The sequence below is a fragment of the Prunus dulcis genome, chromosome 5 (genome assembly GCF_902201215.1).
Source record: "Prunus dulcis chromosome 5, ALMONDv2, whole genome shotgun sequence".
Lineage (NCBI taxonomy): Eukaryota > Viridiplantae > Streptophyta > Magnoliopsida > Rosales > Rosaceae > Prunus > Prunus dulcis.
Window position 1 is genome coordinate 264,331 of NC_047654.1, and position 20,962 is coordinate 285,292.

Genomic DNA, 20,962 nt, shown 5'->3' on the forward strand with positions numbered 1-20,962 from the left:
AACCCATCCTAGAAGTTGCATCACGATCCAACGGTCGGTTTGACCACGATGGCGAAACTTGACCAAAAGGGCCCGCCCACAATCTCCAATTACCTGTTCGAACGTTTCTATAAGTCCAACAAAGTCTACGTAACACGTCTCAAGAGTTTGATCTTGATCGAGCGGTCGGATCACTCACGATCGCACAATCAGATGTCGACTTATTACTTGACCCTAAAATCATTGACTCAAAGTATCCGGTACTCTGATTCTCGATCAACTAGTTCCTAAACGATCCTAGAGATACGAGGAATGACATATTAGAAAATAGGACCGATCGAAAGGTCCGAACCTATCGAACCCAGATATCGCCTAATAGGCATAATAATCGTTTGATAGTCAGACGGTATCCAATTGCTAATCCTAGCATACTGTAATGCTCAGGACGACATGAAGAGTATTTTGGAACTCTATGAATCGCCACCAAGTGGCCCACGAGCCACCACCTGCCATCGGCAGCGGTGGGGGCCTTGAGAGATTTTTCAGCAATAGAAAATGTCCAAACCGCTGCCAATACCTATACCAACGCGTTTAGACTAACAAGAAGAGCAACTTTTTGTCCCGAACCCGGGCCAAAAAGTGGCCGAAAATGGGTGAAATAGGGCCAAAATCGTCGGCCCATTATGGGTATTTAAATCAATCTCCAAAACTGACCCAAACTAACTATATAAACAGGTAGATCATGATGAGGGGATGGATTTTCATACCTCGCTCGAAGGATTTGGCCATTGAAATCCCCGGAGCACACCCAAAAATCGTTCGAAAAAAGAGGAAGCTGCCGAAGCTATCTTTCATTAAAATCAGAGAAATCCTTGATGGTTGATGTCGATTAATCCGTAGAATAGGTAGAGGAGGACGCGAGGAACATCTTTCATAATGGTGGCGCGGTCAACTGTTGCACGTCGATGTCGATGGGTGGCCGGGAAGTCGAACAGTCAATGTTTGCTACAGTGACTATTGCGAATGTATAGAGGAAGAGAGGAAGTCACGGGGAAGAAGGAGAAGAAATAGGAGAGGCCCAATTACTGTAACAACTGGTATTGTTTGCTACAGTAACAATTTAAAATTTTTCATTATGTCATTTTCGTTTCTAGACCTTTCCTCATTCGTTACAACTTAGATTTGGGCGTGTCGCATGTCTACGAGCTCATATCATCGAGCTCTACACAACGGTGCCACTCAATTCCCCAAAATCATTCCTGAACAAAAAGTGACTAAAGTGCCCCTTCACCTAAGGGCAAAATTGTAATTCCATAATAAATAATTAATTGAACACTCATTTTTCTTAGACGTGGTGTTACAATGAGTCTATTACGGGAGACGACGCTATGGCTCTAAGCGTGTAATGTGCTACATTTGTTGCGAACTTGGGGCAATGACTGTTGGCAAAAAACCAAGAAGTGTAAGAATTGACACTTCAATCAAGGAATCTGAGGATTGCGCTTCGAGAGTGTCACACGTTGATCAAGGATCATAATGAATTGAAGAATAAGCATGATCATGCTACTCTGAAGACTCAAAACTATAAGATGAGTTAAGCATAGAGCGTGAAAGGAATGCTGAGGAAGTCCTTAGGTTGAAGGCTGTGTTGGATGAGTGTCACTCTGTAATCAAGCACTTGAAGGATAAGAAGAAAGGTGACCATTTTTTGCATGCTGCAATGACTCGTAGGCTGCTGAAGGATAACAATGAGCTATCAAGGATGGTAGACATGTACCCTAGAGAAATGAGGCAAAAGTTGGACGAGGTAGAAGTTACAAATAAGAGGGTCTGAGAGGTCCAAGACAAAGTGGATGAAGGTGCTAAATGGGTATTTTTCAGAAAACTGTTTGGGGACCCACCAAGAAAGAAAGCCCGTGGTGTAACTATTGTCGAACCTATGGCAGAAGGCTAGAGTTCAAGACCTATGGAGGTGACTGCTGACTTGCAGAGTTCAAGGCCAATAATGTTTGAGGTGAAGGCTGAAAGTTCGAAATCTTTCCGAAGTAGATGATAAAGCAAAGGGAGTTGAAACTCTATTGAGTATTAATCTCTTGAAATGAGACAAAAATATTTAAGTTGAGTGTTGTGAGAGTTGTTTTTTTAGTGGTGTACTTTTAAAGGATTGCACTTTTAAGTTGTTTTTTTATTTTCAAATATTGTTGGTTGTACTTGTTTGGAAATGAAATGAAATATGTTTTGTGGAATTGTTTGCCATAAGAATGTTGGTTGATGTTTGGTTGGTGATGATTATAACATTAAAAGTAGATGATTATAATTGTGAGTTTTGACTAGATTTAAAACTGAAATTGGAATCAAAGAGGAAGTATCATCATACTTGTTGAAGCTAATTCTGGGTGAATTTTGGATATTTGTTGATGCCGAGTGCGGTTGAATTTCAGGACGAAATTCTTTTAAGGAGGGTATAATGTAATAGCCTCAAATTTTGGATTTTGTTGTTATTAATATTCTGAAAAATCATACGAGGTTAAATAATGTGTGCGCAATTTATAAAGTTGTTTTGGTGGTGTAATAAACTTTGAGGAGTAGATTATGTAATAAGTTGAAGTTTCAATTTATTATATAATTGGTGTGATATAATATTTGACTCAAAAGAGTTGAGTATGTATTTACATTGTGGGTTCGGAACGAGTTGTACTGTAATAAGGAAAAAGAAAACAAAATTCCTACTACATTTGTTGAAGTTTCCGAGCTTCACGTCCTGGATCTTTTTGTTTGTAATAATTCAAGGGTTATTTGTTGTCGAAAATTTGGGACGTGACACATGATATGTTAGAGATTGAAAAGACTGGTAAAGAGATCGAAAGCCTCTTACTTGAAGTAATTGAAGAACTGGAGCCCTATAATGTTCTCCAATTAATAACTGACAATGCAAGTAATTGTGTTTCAGCTAGGAGAGAGATTGGAAAGGTATAAGAGCATATTTTTTAGTCTCCATGTGTTTTTCATATCTTAAATGTCATTTTAAAAGATTTTGCACCAAATTTTGAGTGGCTTACATGACAGGACCCGACCCAATTTCCTCTTTGGAATTCGAGCCAAGTCCTGTGCGTGTCCGACACCTGGCGAATGTCGGGCACAAATGACCTTTTTACCCTTCTCATTTCAAAAGCTGTTTAAAATTTCCCTTAGACTTCTGCCAAAATTCGGCAGAATCTCCCTTGTATTTTGACCAAACCCAAATTTTTCCACCTGTCAAACAATCAAATAAAACTACACCAATTGCCAGAATAGAATAACCAAGTATTTACCAGCTTCAGTTTTTCACTAAAACTAGATATCAGAGCATTTTCTAAAGTTCATAGAGTTCCAAGAATTTTTCCACAAAACTCTACCTTACTTGGTGGCGCGGAAGTAATGAATGGCCCGGTGGTGGATCCTGCGCACTTTTACGCCCTGGGGGCGGAAAACAGGTTGAAAATGTGAGTGGACCAAACATAAGATTCTTGAAAACAGTTTAAAATCATAATAACCCCCATAGTAAAAATAACTTGATAAGTAAAGCTAAAGTTCACCTGTGTTTAGTATAAGGTTTTCATCTGAATATATATATATATTTAATCGTATGTATATAGATTCGTAAAACTGAGCAATTATATAAAGAGCTTATCAAGAAACTGGTTTGAAATAGCTGAAAATCATAACTGAATAAAAGAGCTTAAAATCCTTTGAAACTACCACCTAATTGTACCCCTGTCATATCCGTCAATTCCCCTGGCAGGTCTCGGGCGTCACGCAGTCTACCCGAGCCGCAAACTGGCTAAATCAGGGGACTATGGTCAGCCTGATCCGCCGGCAGGTCCCGATGACACCAAGCCGACTCGAGCCGCTCTGGCAAGATACAGGGGACCGCAGTCAGCCTGATCCGCAATCCTGGCAGGTCTCGGGGACACAGAGTCAGCCGAGCCGCAAATCCTGGCAAGTCTCGGGACACCAAGTCTGCCGAGCCGCAAATCCTGGCACTCACGGTCCGAGCGTCCCCGAAACTCGTGAGGCGAAGTCAAGTGCACTGACGTAAACTGAAATCAGACTAGATGTCCGTAGACATCGGTCCGACTGTGGGTAATCACCATAAATAAATGGGTACATGGTGGTCTAACTAGAAAATCTGATAATTCTCTGAAATCTGATAAATTAACTGTAGTCTCAATGCTGCTGCTATTTTGTTGTATAAAGCTCAAGGTCTGCTGCTAATATAACCTCAATAATATATGTAACTCAAAGTATTTAACAGTATAAAACATGCTCAAGACTTGCAAGAATACTTATTCAATATCAAATAATGAAATTCGCTTATATAAAAACTTATTTATATAAAATCAATACAAAACCATTTATGTAAACTCATTTATATAATCATCTATATAAAAACTTATTTATAAAAAACTTAGCCTTTCAGACACTTAGATCAGTTTTGGAAGACCCGATGCTTAACTAAGCGATAAACCACCAGACTGGCCGATCCGGGACCCCGTGGGTCCACGGTCTCCGATGGCCAATCTGGGCTTCTATGAAGGTTCCTCACAGAGAAGCAACCATGTCCCGCGAATTTGTTCCAAAACGGACGGTCGGATTGGCCAAAATCGCGTTATCGCTTAAAATCCAAACCCTAGCTCCAGGGTTCGGGATTTCGGAGTATCTGGGACTCCGATTCGCAATCCGTCGAATCCTACACGATCCTGGAATCATGTAGTACGACATATCCAAAATTCAGTGCGATCCGACGATTAGACGACACTGCACCCAAGGATCGCGCGATATGGAAAATCCGTTCGGGACTCAAACGGACTCCGAATCGAAATCCTACGCGCTCGTGAAGACACGAGGATCACAAAACCGCACAGAATTACTTCACCACCCTCGCCCACGCGCTGCCTCACGCGCGGGCAGATTTGGGTGTCCTAAGCGATTTCGGGTGGTCGAAAAATCTCGGAACCAAGACTCCAAACTCCTATCCTAGGTAACACACCCCATTTGGAGTCACTTTTATTCTTGGACATACCCCAAAAAGTGACCAGAAACAGTAGATCATGGTGGCCGAAGTTTTGGCCAAATTTTGAAGTCGAAAATTGGTCGTTTTAGAGCTAAAATTGATCGAAACTCATACATCCATCAGCTAGAACACGAAAAATAGCTGAGAAACCATACCTTACTCGATCGATTTGGTGGGGAATTGAAGGAGAAAAACGAGCTGGAAGTTTGAACTGAAAATCCGGTAGAAATGGCGTTTTTCGGCGAGGTCCGGCCACGGCAAGGGCCGCGGCTGGTCAAGAAATGACGGCGGTCGAGTGGTGGTTCGTTTGGTACCAACGACTGAGATCGGCTCCAAGTGTGGCGGCCGGGACGACTTCGAAAGCAAGCGGAGGTCGGGGGAGATCGCGCGCGGGAGGAGAGAGAGGAGAGGAGAGAGAAACTGACGGGGGAGAGGAGAGAGAAGAGATAAAAATCTGACTTTTTGACTAAATTACCATTTTGCCATTCGCGGTATTTTGATCGTATTTTCTTCGTTACAACTCCGATTCGGGTCTACTCCATGTCTACGGACTCGTTTCACCGTGCTCTACGGAACGGCGTAAGCTGAATTGCCAAATTCTTTTCCGATCAAAAAGTCAAATATTCCCCTATTAAAATATGCGAGGGCAAAATCGTCTTTTTGCTAGAAGATATTAATCCTACTTTTTAGATATTTTATTTCTTTTTAGATATTTTGTTTTGGGTTATTACATTACAAATATTTATAAATCTGGAAAGTCAATTGTCAAATTTTTTTATAAACCACACACATGGTTTGGCAATTTTTAAGAGTGTGTCACATTTGGAGTTATTGAAAGTAGCTAAAACAATATTTGCGTCACATTATATCTTGTTAAAGAGACTAGTTGATTGTAGAGAAACACTACAAACTACTGTTATTCAAAGAGCATGGAAAGATTTGTTGAAAAATTTAGATGAAGTCCAAAGGAATTTAGCTACTCTAGTTCAAAATACTATGCAAGATGATAATTTTTGGGAATATATTGAGGTATTATTAGATTTCACAAAGCTAATTTATCTGGTGGTAAATTTTGCTAATGGTGATTGCCAAGATGGGTGAAAATTATGAAAGGATGGATAATATGCTTGGCGAAATAAAAGATATTATGCCAAGTGGAATGTATGCCTAACATTTTTATGAGGTTGAAGAAATTGTGCTTCGTAGGTGGGAAAAGATGAACATTCCCATGCATTGTCTTGCATTTGCCTTAACACCGAGGTTTTATGACAGAGTTTATTTAAGTCGAATAGCACCAGGGGTGTGGCTAGAAAAATCCCTAATGAAGACATATAAGTGATGAAAAATGTTGTAAAAGCCTTTTATAGGATATCAGGAACTAAAGCTGAGGCTCGTTTGCTACGAGAACAATTCGCTCGCTTCCATCAAAGAAAAGGTTTTTATGGTTCACTAAAGGCTCAAATAGATGTTGTGGTTATGGATCTCATTGATATGTGGTCAACATATGGTGTAGAAACTTCAGAAGTAGTAAAGGTCTCTAAAAATGTATAAATTTTAATTTCAATATTTTTTCATTATTATTATTTTTATCTTAAATAATATATATTTTACAAATGATAAAGGTGTTGGCTCAACCAATATCAAGTTCGTTGGTGGAAAGAATTCGGAGCACATATTCTTACATTCATAATGTTAAGAGAAACTAGCTAAATTTTGCTATACTTGATCAATTCCATTGCAATATTAGCCCCCAATCACATTTTAGTGAGAGCTACAAAGATGGACGTTTCAACAAATGAGATATTGATCAAGAATCCTCTTTTTTAGATGACTCTGCTAAGAAATTGGATGAAATGAGATTGAAAGGGTTGAAGGGCGATTATGCAGGTGTTCACAACCAAGCACCATCCTCACCGTCCTTTATGTCAAGTCACTTTTCTCTTAGAAGGAGCTCAAGCATAAAGACTAGTGCAAAAGCGAACGGAAATGACTAGTTAGCTAAAGTTGCTATTTTTAATTTCAAGTATTTCAATTTCCATTTTGTTTGGTTTGAAGTTTCAACAATAAATTTTAATTTATGTTTCTGCGTGCAAATTTTAATTATGAACTTATTTATTTTACGAATAAGTGGTTGACAAAAATCTAAGGGTTGAGGAAAAAACAGATTTAAATATCAATATGTCATTATTTTTATTACTTTTAGTGTACAAAATATTAATTTAACTTAAACAAAAGCAAAAACTTAAAAATAGAAAAAATCACTCCAACCAAAACACACACTCTCTCAGAAAACTAAGAACATGTTCTTCCTCCATTGTCATTCACAACTACCTTCAACTCCGGCGTTGCTGACGAAAATCAAGAACACGTGCTGTTTAAGATTCACTCTAATTCTTATTGGTTATCTATTTTTTTTAATAGTAAATACCACGATGTGTCCCTACACCCGAAGGATGGGATTAATCCCCTCTTGGGGTTCGGCTTGCCCCTGGCCACAAAATGCTTCCGATGGGTTTCGAACCCCTGCCATTGAGGCACTAGGTAATTCACCAGCTGATTGGTTATCTATTTCATCTCTTGATTTAGATTCAAATATTCAATTTTTTCAGAAACAAAAGAAAATTTATTGAGCCAAATCCAGAGCCATCAAGCCATCCCTTCACACTTTAACGTGATTGAATTTCAAGGACCCACAACCAAGTCACTTTCCTGTTATTCTCTACTTTTGTGATCAATTTTATATTTATAAATGTTAGATTTGAATGATTCATGAACAAAGTTTGGGAAAACTTCAATTTTTTACAAACAAATTTTGGGTTTTTTTTTTTTTTTTTTAAAGTTGATGAACCCAAACTCAGGTTTTTGCAATTATATTGTATTTTCATGAAAGGTTCATGTTTTCTCACTAGGCATAAGATGACTAGCGTCGGAGACGACTATCTTAGATGCGGATGAGTTTTTTGTTCATGTTGTTCATCTCTGATTTTAAACTCTTCTTTATAAAAAAAATAAAATTAATAACTAAAATAGTATTTTATTACAGTAAAAGTAAAATAAAAGATGACATATTGATATTTAAACAAGTTTTTTCTCAACCCTTAGATTATATCCAATGGTAGGTAACCACAACTTCCTTGGACCACAGGATCCAGGAGAACATGATTGAATTCTTGAAACTAGAAGCAGTACTTTTATTATATTGACACACCCACCCACCCAACCTCTAATACGTTCCCTCTTAGAGCACTTTCACCCAAGAGCAAGTAAGGGCAGTTACTGTTCACTTGAATAGAATATGCCATAGCAATTTTGTGTGTTTTTCCACTCATTGCCATGACAACTCAAAGACAATTACTATTCACATGAGATTAATTTTATTTACATATATGAGATTAAGAAAAAAAAAATTTGCTAGGTATGTATAAAATTTTTTAGTAATATTTCAGATTTTTTTTAAATTTTGTTTTCTTTGCTGACGTCAGCGCCTATCTTGCCTTGGGCCTTGCCCTGCCCGTGCTGGAGCTGATTTCGGGAGACCAGGTGGGCTGGGCTGTCCGCTGGAACTGCTCTTACGCCTATCCATTTATCACCCAGCCCTATCACCCATCCCACCTCTTCGAATCTATTCGTCCAAAAAAATCCTCGCCGAACCCAAGATCTTCCCTACCCTTATGCCAAGAGATCAAGAGACCAAGAATCAAACGTGAGCTAATCAGCTATAGCACTCTCCCTCATGTGCCCTCGATTGCTCGTCTGCTGTCGGCGGTCAGGTACTGTGGTGTAGCAGCGACGTCGTCTATCAGGTACTGTTCTCTCCTCTGGAACTGAGTCGTTAAATCTTTCGTTCCAGATCGATACCGTACCGCGATTGGGTACGCTCGATCCAGATCGAAATTCGTAGGGGTGTGAGCGAATTAGGCAACTATGATCAGACAAACTTAACCCTTGTTTTAAGATTTAAAAACCAAAGAAAGATATGTATTAAATCGGTCTATCAAGATTTAAGTTCAATAAAGGTCTATTAAGATTTAAGATAAAAAAAGACCACCTTAGTTTCACTGTACATATATTGTTCTGTTTGTTCTTCTTGGGATAAAGCTGTCTGTTTCCTTTGATTTATAATTTACGTGTTCTTGTGTGCTCGCTTTGTTCTGTTATTGTTAATGTTAATGTAAATGTAAATTCAAGCTTTGGTAATTTTAGTTGCTTTAATTTGAGAAGACATTGGAAGGAATTAGAATTCATGTTGGATTATGCAAGTAGAGTGGTGTTAGGGTTTTCTGTTTGTGTTTTCTTGTCCATACTTGGAATGCGAACTGATTTTTGTGTTTATGAGTGGCATAGGAAGAAAGAAATGGAAGAGGGCAAGCATAAATCCAGGAAGGAGGGGGAATCCAAGAGGAGTCATCGAGATCGGCAACGTGAAAAACAGAGGAATGGAGAGAGACACAGGGATAAAGATAAAGATAAGAGAGATCGTGATAGTCGGCGCTCTGAGAGAGAAAAGAGTTCTGATTCTGAGGATAGGTATGATAGAGAGAAGCATCGAGACAGGGACACTGATAGGACACGAAGCCGGGATGATGAAAGAGAGAGAACGAGAGACAGGAAGAGAGAAATAGATAAAGAGAAGGAGAAGGAGAGAGAGAGGGCTAGAGAGAAGGAAAAGGAGAGGGAGAGGGAAAGAGAAAGAGAAAGAGAAAAAGAAAGAGATAGAGAGAAAGAAAGAGAAAAAGAAAAAGAAAAGGAACGAGAAAGAGAGAGGGAGAGAAGGGAACGAGAAAGAGAGGGAGAAGATAGAGAGAGGGAAAAGAGGGAGCGAGAGAGGGAGAGGGAAAAGGACAGAGATCGAGAGAGGAGGATACGGGAGAGGGAGAGGCGCAGGGACATTGATACTGATGATACTGATGATGATGTTAGGGAGCGTGGTAGGAAGCGGCATAGGAAAGATGAAAATGAGTACAAGGAGAAAGAGAGGGAAAGGAGTAGCAGCAGGTCAAACAGACATAGGGATGATGGAGATGGGAGCCCAAGAAAGAAGAGTGATGAAGATGATTCAGTTAAGAAAGAGAAGCAGCCAACTCGTGAGGAGGAGTTAGAGGATGAACAGCGGAAATTGGATGAGGAAATGGAAAAGCGGAGAAGGAGAGTTCAGGAGTGGCAAGAGTTAAAAAGGAAGAAGGAAGAATCTGAGAGAGAGAAACGTGGGGAAGGGGATGTTGATGAACCTAAGTCCGGCAAGGCCTGGACTCTTGAAGGAGAATCTGATGATGAAGAAGTACCCTCATTAGGGAAATCAGAGAGGGATATGGATGTTGATGGAGAAGACAATCTTACTGACAGAGAAGCTGGCGGAGATGCTATGGTGGTAGATTCTGAGAATGAAACAGATGCACCTACTTTGCAGAATGGGGCTGATGATGCTGTTGGTGATGAAGAAGTTGATCCATTAGATGCTTTTATGAATTCTATGGTGTTGCCTGAAGTTGAGAAGCTGAACAATGCTGTGGAACCATCAATTGTTGATGAGAAGAACAAGGATAAAAAGGATGATCTAAGTAATGGTGAACAGCCAAGGAGAGGTTCAAATAAATCTATGGGCAGAATAATTCCTGGGGAGGATTCTGACTCGGATTATGGGGACCTTGAGAATGATGATGACCCCTTAGAAGATGAAGGTGATGATGAGTTCATAAAAAGGGTGAAAAAGACAAAAGCTGAGAAGCTCTCTGTAGTTGATCACTCTAAGATAGATTATGATCCATTCCGCAAAAATTTCTATATTGAGGTGAAGGAGATCTCTAGAATGACTCCAGAACAGGTGGGTGCATATCGGAAAGAATTGGAATTGAAGATACATGGTAAGGATGTGCCAAAGCCGATCAAGACATGGCACCAAACTGGGCTTACAAGTAAAATCTTGGAAACAATAAAGAAGCTAAACTATGAAAAGCCAATGCCAATTCAGGCTCAGGCAGTGCCTGTAATCATGAGTGGTCGAGATTGTATTGGCATCGCAAAAACTGGGTCAGGCAAAACTGTTGCATTCGTGCTGCCAATGCTGAGGCATATCAAGGACCAGCCCCCTGTGGTAGCAGGAGATGGACCTATTGGGCTTATAATGGCACCAACTAGGGAGCTTGTTCAGCAGATTCACAGTGATATTAAAAAGTTTACCAAGGTACTGGGTCTCAGGTGTGTGCCTGTGTATGGAGGTTCTGGTGTTGCCCAACAAATTAGTGAATTGAAGAGGGGAGCTGAAATTGTTGTCTGTACACCCGGTAGGATGATTGACATACTTTGTACAAGTGGAGGGAGAATAACAAATCTGCGTAGAGTAACGTATTTGGTAGTGGATGAAGCTGATCGAATGTTTGACATGGGTTTTGAACCTCAAATCACTCGAATTGTTCAAAATATTCGGCCAGATCGTCAAACTGTATTGTTTTCTGCCACCTTCCCTCGCCAGGTTGAAGTCTTGGCACGCAAAGTCTTGAACAAACCTGTGGAAATACAAGTTGGTGGTAGGAGTGTTGTGAATAAGGACATAGCACAATTGGTTGAAGTGAGGCTGGAAAATGAAAGGTTCTTGAGATTGTTAGAGTTACTTGGGGAGTGGTATGAGAAAGGAAAAATTTTGATATTTGTCGAGTCACAGAATAAATGTGATGCTTTATTTAGGGATCTGCTTAGGCATGGATATCCTTGTCTCTCACTTCACGGGGGCAAAGATCAAACAGATCGTGAGTCCACCATAACTGATTTTAAAAGCAATGTTTGTAATTTGTTGATTGCAACTAGTGTTGCTGCGAGAGGGTTAGATGTCAAGGAGCTTGAACTGGTGATCAACTTTGATAGTCCAAATCACTATGAAGACTATGTTCACCGTGTTGGCCGTACAGGGCGAGCTGGTCGGAAAGGCTGTGCTATAACGTTTGTCTCTGAGGAAGATGCTAGATATGCTCCAGATCTTGTCAAAGCATTGGAACTCTCTGAGCAAGTTGTTCCAGATGACCTGAAATCTCTTGCGGATAGTTTCACCGCAAAAGTAAATCAGGGACTCGAGCAAGCCCATGGAACTGGTTACGGAGGAAGTGGTTTTAAATTTAATGAAGAGGAAGATGAAGTGAGGAGAGCAGCAAAGAAAGCACAAGCCAAAGAATATGGTTTTGAGGATGACAAGTCAGATTCAGAAGATGAAGATGAAGGTATCCGAAAGGCAGGGGGTGACATTTCACAGCAGGCTGCCCTTGCTCAGATAGCAGCCATTGCTGCCGCCTCTAAAGGTAGTACAGCTTCAATTCAGACCCCTGTGCCTGCTGCCCAACTGCTTCCCAACAGTGGACTGCCTGTTTCTCTTCCAGGTGTCCTTGGGCTAACATTACCAGGAACAGCAGCAGCTGTGGCTGGGACTGGTTTGCCTGTTGTTGGCAATGATGGGGCAGCTCGGGCTGCAGCAATTGCAGCTGCAATGAACTTGCAGCATAATCTGGCAAAGATCCAAGCTGATGCAATGCCTGAACACTATGAAGCAGAGTTGGAGATAAATGATTTTCCACAGAATGCTCGATGGAAGGTTACCCACAAGGAAACTTTGGGACCTATATCAGAGTGGACTGGAGCTGCCATTACTACGAGGGGTCAGTATTTCCCACCAGGGAAGGTTGCAGGACCGGGAGATCGCAAACTCTACTTGTTTATTGAGGGCCCTACTGAACAGTCTGTCAAGAGAGCCAAAGCAGAATTAAAACGTGTTTTGGAAGATATCTCAAATCAGGCATTATCACTTCCTGGTGGAGCACAGCAAGGCAGATATCAAGTTCTATAAGTGTGAGATCTTAACTCCAACTTACTTTAGGCATACTGTTATCGGCTTATGCTGAACTTAATTTGCTTCTCAGTTCCTGGTCAATTGTTTCTCAGTCCCCTAATGAATTCCATATTGAATGGTTCTGGTTAACTGATTTGATGAGGACATCTTTGTCAAACCCATTAGGGTTTACAAACGAAAGAGATGGAAGAGGGAACTATTAATTAGTTTCCTAATTTATTTGTTAGTTCCTAGGTTCTCTAAGTTTTCCAGATTTCATTAGGATTTTTAGTTTTTCCAAATTTCAGTAGGATTTCTAAATTTCCTATTTTATTTGGATTAGGATTTCTTTCCTAGAATAAGTTTAATTTTTCTTTTCACTCTAGGGTTAGATTATTATAAATACCCAGTCTATGTAATTCATTATAGAGTTGAGATTTGAGATATTAAGAAAAGTTTACTTTCCAGAGATTGGAGCTTTTGATTTTCTTTTCTTTTTTTTTGTTTATCGTTTCCATGGTGCGAGGGATGTTATATGCATATGCTCGCATGTTCAATATTGTCTCTGCCCATTACAAAGCTGTCCAAGAGATGCGACCGTGGTGCGACACTTTCTCCTCATGTTACTGTTCTTCATTTTGAACGGATGTGCTTAGAATCTTCTGGTCCATTTTCTGTTTTGTTTGTGTTCCATGAGTGGTGAGATTTGTGATTACTATTTATGTATTTGATTGCTCTAGTTTCCTTTTTGGTGATTGTTTCCAGGTATTGTCTTGAAATTTCTGGAGCCAATGCAGCTACATATACATACTTCCTTAAGGTAGAGCACTGGATTACATCTGAAGAGAGGCTTTTAGTAGGAGGTCCATTATTTCTTGTTCTGCATCCTTTCTGTACTGTTAAAAGGTGACCTTTACTTCCGTTCAATCAGCTGGTCTCAAAATGGATTAGCTTTTGGGGCATTGTTTGCTATAACGGGTGACTGAGCTCCTCGCAGAGATCACCAGTCCTGTGCCCTCTGCTTTGTTGCTGTATGGGGTTGCTACACCTTTGTTGTGGAGGCTGCTTTTGACTTTGTTCTTTACCTTTTTGATTTCTGTGTTCATTGTAGTTTATGGGAATGCTTTAATGATCTAAAGTTGAGGCTGTGCTTTTGCTTTCTATTAAAAATATTGGTTTTGTTTGTTTTTAGTAGTTTAATTGGCCGCCTTTCTATTGGAGATCTTAATTTAGGAAGTAGATGAGCAACAGTGAAGCTTTGCTGATGTGTTGTTTGTTTGTTTCAGCTTGAGCTATCAAAGAAGAAAGGTTAAAGGAAATGACCACCTCATCCATCAAATACTTGACATGAATGCTTTCAATTGAGTCCACCACTGGTAAGCAGATATCGGTGTGGAGAGTGGTCCCTACCCTATCAGCTGCTGGGTTTGATGATGACGGGACAGGTGGTTAGGTTTAGAAAAGGCCTAGAAGAAATTGGCGCTCGCTTGCTTCATACGGTAGCAGAAACAGTAGGGTGATTTTACATGGTTTTTTCTTTTCGTATCCCGAGTGGTTGGTTTTAGCAATTGTGATTACCATGCGTACTAATGTCTGAAATGGTTAAGATACTACCGGAATTGTATGTGGCCTCACTCGGCTCGTAACCCAGAGCTTTTTGTCTGATAATCTGTCTTAAATGAAATTATTCTGTTGTTATTCTTGTCATGTGTTGTTTCACCTTCCTCTTTAGTCTCACCTGTCCTTTTCTTTTCTCACAGACGGCCATAAGAAATTTATGCCCTACTCTGTCAACCATTACTTTCTCTAGCTCGAGCTCTAATGAATTTCGTGGCCATTCACCACCCAAAGGAAAAGATGTATATGGTTGCGTAATGGGGATTTCTCTTCATCTTCTCTCATTGTTTTTGGCCGACTGAGAAAAGGAAGGGGGAAAATTCGAACCTAAGACCGCTTGGGAGCGCATAAAAAACATAGGCCAATCCAACTAACCTCTCATTGGTTCCTCTTCTCTCTAATACTTAGAAGTTTGCATCATGTACTGCAAGTCTACAATGGTCTTCGATAAATACTCACTCCCTTCCTCTCAAATTTGATCCAAACTTTGCTGGTTTTTGTTAGTGTTTGAAGAATCATTGGTTTCTCTCGTACCGAATCTTTGTTTCTGAGTTGTTGGATCTGGATTGCTTAGCTGATATAAAAATAGCTAATGGGACAAATGAATGGTAATAAAAAAATGCGGACGGCGGATGACTGAGCGAGGAATGGGTGGAGCCTGGAGGTGCAAGAGGACGTTTTGTGATTTTCTTCGTCTTCCTTTTTTGTCTTGTAGTTCTCTCCTTTCTCGCTCATGAAACGGACAAATTAGACTAGAAAGCGAATATAGTGCGTCTCTTCTTTTAATCACTTTACTGTTTGGCGGGGCCGTGAAATATTGTTTTTCGGTCCTTTTAATTTCATTTCTTAAACTCAATTGTTATTACACCGGATTGCTATTGCACCCAATCTTAAAAGTTGACAAGTCAGAGTTTCCTTTTTCCTCTATAATTTTATCTTTTAAGTGCTTCTTACTCAATTAAACTACATTATTAAGTAGTAATTTTTTCCAATGAATATTTAAACAGAATTGTATTTTTTGATACAAGAGAGGTAATATAAGATAATATGTTTAGAATTATGTCTTTTTTATGTGCTTCTTGTTGCTGAATCATAGATTTTAGACATTTTTTAGCTTGAACTTGATTCTCTCCACATCAATTCAACATGTTATTGTGTTTGGTCATTACAGAATATGTATACATATTTGGTACATGGTTACTTTGTACTTTTATTTGTTCATGAATAATAACTATCGCTTATTCTTAAAATAAATAATAACAAAAAAAAAACTATGATAATCTATTTATGTCACTCCAAGAAAGATGTCAAATCATATGTGGCACTTTTGTTAGTAAAGATGGCGAAAAATAAAAGAGCTAGTAAATTTGGTAGTCCCAAGATCTGACTTTTCCACCTTTGTGTAAATAATGGGCAAAAATAACACTCAATATTTTCCACTACGAAAATAATGGGAATGCAATAATAATCTCACCAAACACTGGTGGCTAAACTCTCTCTTGATTTTTCTCTCAAGAGGATTTTCTGTCACACAAATGAGGTTTTCTTATCTTTGAAAACTCTCTAAGCTTTTTGGTTTTCTAAGGGATACATTCAAACTGAAAGAAGGCAAATTGTTTTATAGTCAACATTCCTAACTAATTGGTGGCCATAAATGAAGGAGAGTTTTTCTCCTTTTCTCTTCCATTCGCTTTCTTCAAATTCCCCCATCCTTTCTTTCATTTTATTTTACTATTTATTTTCCTTCTTTTTTCTCGCCTCCACTAATGAGGGATGGTGGTCTCATGCTTCTTCTCTCTCAACTCGTTCAATCTCTACTCCTCACTAAGAAAAGCTTTGAGAGTTATAAAATCCAGGTTTTATGCGGAGGAGAATACTGAAGCATAGGGGATAGGGCTCAAGGTTGATGTGAAGAAGTTTCTCTTTGATATGACGATGCATGCTGAAGTGAACAATGACGTAGTTGGATGCGCAAGCAAACCATGGGTCCCCTCAAGATGAATAGTATGTGGTGGCGCTCACTGTTGCTCAACAGCGGATTGACTAATTACATTGCTGATTAAATTTAGCCAGACATATATTACATGGTTGAGAAACAAGGGACCTCATTTGACATAAACTAGTGGGTGTCCTTGAATTATTAGTAATTGAAAATTACATGAATAAAATTGACGAAATTAAAATTATGGAGAATAAAGTTATGAAACCGACAAACTAACCGAATGAGAATGTGAATAACTTTTGGCCAAATCATAAGTACATATAATTTTTATCACATTGAATGAGCCAAACTCTCCCTCGCAAGGACAAGGAACGTAAATAAAAAAGAGTAGCGATGGCGAGAGGGGTCCGCAATACCAAAATGTTCCGTTCAGATGAGGCCATCAATGGCAACCGGAAAACGACAGGAACCCTGAATCAATTAGCTGTCGTTATCTGAGCCATCGACCAACACAAGAGATAAGACGGGCCGATACAAATCAAATGCATACTCCTATTTCTTAAATTCATCAAAAGGAGGACTTGCTCGTGTTCCGTGCGCGGTATAATATATATAAATATGTGGTTGGCTTCTTGTTGGTAACTTGAGTTTTTCTGCAAGCATTTATTACCAGAGTCTATGAGGAGGAGGAATTCTGAATTTTTATGTCCTTCATTTGATTTATTTCTTGAAGAAAAAAAATATTTGGGAAATTTCAAATAGCAAATAGTTAGGTAGGTACTCTGCTCTTCTCTTCTCTGCTGCGTCTACAGATTCATAGGTATATATCATCATATGTTCTTCAATTCCTCTCTCAAAAATGGCATTTTAATTAGGATTGTCTTTTTGTTTTTCTTATTTTATGTTTGCAGAGGAGAGGAGGTAAATAAAGCTCATTTCCAGCTCCAGAGCAGAGTGGTGAAGGGAGGGAAAATAATAACAAGTATAATTCAGGTTCAGCAAGGATGGAGGTTTTGCAGCTCTTCATCACCGCCTCAATTCCGGTGTTGAAAGTGCTCTTGATCACTGCGCTTGGCTCATATCTTGCGCTTGATAGCGTCAACATTCTCGGGGAAGACTCTAGGAAGCACTTAAACACTGTAAATTCTTATTTCATTTTCATTCATGCAATTTTCATTTAGCATCTTTGTCCAAATAGATTCTGTGGCTACCTTAGATTGTGTTGGATGCTAAAATCATAGAATTTTTTTGCGTGGTTTCACTGTTTCTACATACGTAAGTGTTTTTTTTTTTATCAACAGGTTGTATTTTACGTATTGAATCCTGCCCTGGTGAGCAGCAACCTTGCGCGGACAATAACATATGAAAGCATGGTTAAGCTGTGAGTTAAAATTAATTTCAATATGTTTAATGCACCAGTTTGTTTCATGTAGGCAGATTTATTGGTTAAAACTTTAAAACAAGTTTGATATGATTGAATGTGTATATATTTGTATGTGTAGGTGGTTCATGCCGGTGAATATCCTCATCACATTTATTGTTGGTTCGATACTAGGATGGATACTCCTCCTGCTAACAAGACCTCCTGCACATCTGCGAGGCCTCGTCTTGGGTTGCTGTGCTGCAGGTAAACACATATTTAAGCATATATATGTTTAATTGAACATTTTGTTCCCCTAAATTGCCTTCTAATTTTTATTCATTCTTTCTAAATCACTGATAAAATACACCTTGTTTCTCCTGAGTTTATTTAAACAGGAAATTTGGGGAACTTGCTCCTCATTATAGTACCAGCTGTTTGTAAAGAAAAAGGGAGCCCATTTGGAGCTCCTGATGTCTGTCGTACTTATGGATTGGCTTATGCTTCACTTTCAATGGCGGTACATTTCTTCTTCTTCTGCTAATATTTTTGGTCTCGAACTTACTTTATCTAGTTTTGTATTACTCAAAGTAAGGAATTATGGGGAACATGCTCAAGATAAGTTTCGATAGTTTACCACCATTCTTTTAGACTATGTTCTCTCACATGTGATTGCAAATTACTGGTTGTTGAAGTCGAGATCAATCTTCGATACCATGATAAGTTTAGCCAGATCTTAAATGGCTGAATTTAAGAAATTACTTCAAGCTCGAGCTTTCTGTGTATAATATGACAGGCACAATCCAATTCTGGACAAGCATGCATATATGTTTTGTGAACACTGTCTCTTTTTTAGTGCATTCTCTTGAAATATTTTCTTTTTATTTAGTACAATCAGCCTTGTTCATACAATTGGTTTTGCTCTTCAGATAGGAGCCATTTATTTGTGGTCCTATGTGTATAATATTGTGCGGATATCCGCAAAGAGAGCACCCAAGATTCAACCCAGTCTCCGGTGAGATCCTCCACACCGAACGAAATAAGTTGCACTGAGCCTCTGCTTTCTTCAAAGGAATCTGAGGTTGTGGAGGACAATGCCAATGATTATGCACTGCCCTGCACTATATCTGAGGAAAACGCTAAGGTTGCTAACTCCATCAATTTACTATGTTTTTCCAACTATTTAAGATATTCTTTATAAAGAGAATGTTTCTTGTTTGAATGTATGATCCGCAGTATGCCAATATAACATCGCCCTTTTCTGTTTTTTTTTTTTTTTTTTTTTTTTTTTTTTTTCCTTTTTCAATTTCTNATCAATGTCGTTTGTCATGGCAGATGACAACTTCAGGGAAAATAAAGCAACGTATAATNATGGTGTTTGGAAAGCTCAATCTGAAAACAATATTTGCCCCTTCTACTNCTGGAGCAGTATGTCCTTCCAGCACTTAATGCACANACATCTTGATGCACATTTAGTTCTGTTTTATTAACACATTGACCAAACCCAGCTTCTTTTTTTCTNNTATAGATTGTTGGTTTTTCAATCGGACTCATCCCTCAGATTCGAAAAGCACTGATAGGAGATGGTGCTCCTCTACGGGTGGTTCAAGACACTGCTTCTTTGTTNGGGTATAAAACTTATGCCCATACTGTAACCAACGCTAGTGATTTATCCGTGTTCTTCGCACTTATTAGTCTTTTAACTTCTTTATGATCGCAGAGATGGAGCTATCCCAACTCTCACTTTGATAATAGGAGGAAACCTACTTAAAGGTAATATAACTCCTAAAAGCTCCACCTTTTTCCATTTTCATATTTATTTTTCAGTTTTTACTTACTTCACTTTGTTCTCTCAGGTTTGAGAGGGCCAGGGATGCAGAAATCTCTGGTTGTTGGCATCATCATTGTTCGTTATGTTGCCCTGCCTCTTATAGGAATATTGGTAATTAAAGGTGCACTCAAACTTGGGTTGGTGCACTCTGATCCATTGTATCTGTTTGTTCTTTTGCTTCAGTTTTCACTCCCACCAGCGATGAACATAGGTATGCTACGCTCTTCTGATGTTATTTTTCCTTCCAATTTTTGCAATGCAAATTACAATTTGCCCCACTGGTTATTTCTCATAATCAACAGACATTCTTTTTCCTAACAAATTGATTGTGTTGTTTCCCTTTACAATATGTTTTTATCTTCCTTATGTATGGCAGGAACAATGACTCAATTGTTCGGAGCAGGAGAAAAGGAATGTTCAGTTATCATGCTGTGGACTTATGCTTTCGCTTCAGTATCACTTACTTTTTGGTCCGCCTTTTTCATGTGGCTTGTGGCCCGAGTGTGAAACAGCTACAAAGCATCCTCCATTGAAGCAAAATTTTACATCCATCTTCTAACAGAATTGTAGGCAATTTGTGAAAAAGGAAAAACAACTTATTTGCAAATTGTAAACAAAGGCAACTGTTGACGTGAGTCTCCTAATTAATCAAGGAGATTTATTTCCTTAATTAATTAAGAGATTTACTTTCTTATTCTATATAGTTGACAAATCATTGTATAATTAGGAGATTCTATGCTAATTGATTACTATATCTATTTCCTTGTAAAGCACTCATGTAAACTCCTATATATAACTCCTTATAGAGAAGAATAAAACCTAACCCAAAGTATTCAAACCATATTCATATTTTAGCATGGTATCAGAGCAATCGATCCTAGGTTGTCTCTAAACCCTTATCTCAAATTTCTCATATTCAAATCCAAACCCCTCAAATCTAAAGTCCTCAAATCCTCTTATTAAAATCCCTAAACACGTTGATAGGAGTTTTAGTACCTGTGCAAACAGGGTTAAAATCACATAAAATACTTGCAAGAATACAAGGCTATTGTAGTATAGATGCTCATGCAAGGTCGTTTTCCTCAAGGACTAATTAGCAATTTAAGTAAAAAAAAATTCCAAATGACTACTTAAAATAAAAGGTCAAGAAAGATGATTATGAATTTNGTTGATTCTAAAAACAAATATTAAAACNAGAACAAATATGATTGAAGGAAAGAGTTTTGAATATCAATTTATAAAAGCACTAGGGTTTCACCATCACCTAGCAATCCTATGAACTTTTACCAATTACTTATGATTTGCACATGCCACTTTGAAGGTTAGGTTTTCCTAATGTATATTCTACTTGGAACCTCCAACACAGAACG

The 20,962-nt window shown here is 38.8% G+C and overlaps 2 protein-coding genes across 6 annotated transcripts; both read left to right on the forward strand.

The window, feature by feature from the left end:
* The first annotated feature begins 8,642 nt into the window (after window positions 1-8,642).
* LOC117627096 (DEAD-box ATP-dependent RNA helicase 42) lies at window positions 8,643-15,363 on the forward strand. Of its 5 annotated transcripts, none has more exons than XR_004585717.1 (4): window positions 8,643-8,835; window positions 9,377-12,862; window positions 13,608-13,748; window positions 14,129-15,363. XR_004585717.1 is itself a non-coding variant. In XM_034359008.1 (3 exons), exon 2 carries the CDS (start codon window positions 9,387-9,389, stop codon window positions 12,858-12,860), a length of 3,474 nt encoding a protein of 1,157 aa, XP_034214899.1. In that variant the 5' UTR covers window positions 8,643-8,835; window positions 9,377-9,386; the 3' UTR covers window positions 12,861-12,862; window positions 14,129-15,363. The 5 variants fall into 5 exon arrangements, 2 of the variants coding, with proteins under 2 accessions (XP_034214899.1, XP_034214898.1); XR_004585716.1 differs by having other exon boundaries at window positions 13,608-13,662; XM_034359008.1 differs by lacking the exon at window positions 13,608-13,748.
* A 1,387-nt stretch (window positions 15,364-16,750) lies between these two features.
* Window positions 16,751-20,433, forward strand: LOC117628700 (protein PIN-LIKES 3-like). Its single transcript, XM_034361199.1, is given in 12 exon segments — window positions 16,751-17,221; window positions 17,313-17,540; window positions 17,703-17,782; window positions 17,904-18,028; window positions 18,160-18,281; window positions 18,691-18,744; window positions 18,747-18,905; window positions 19,097-19,189; window positions 19,290-19,390; window positions 19,482-19,534; window positions 19,618-19,803; window positions 19,969-20,433. Coding segments are annotated over 11 exon segments (1,239 nt in total). The 5' UTR covers window positions 16,751-17,221; window positions 17,313-17,405; the 3' UTR covers window positions 20,100-20,433.
* Window positions 20,434-20,962: the final 529 nt, after the last annotated feature.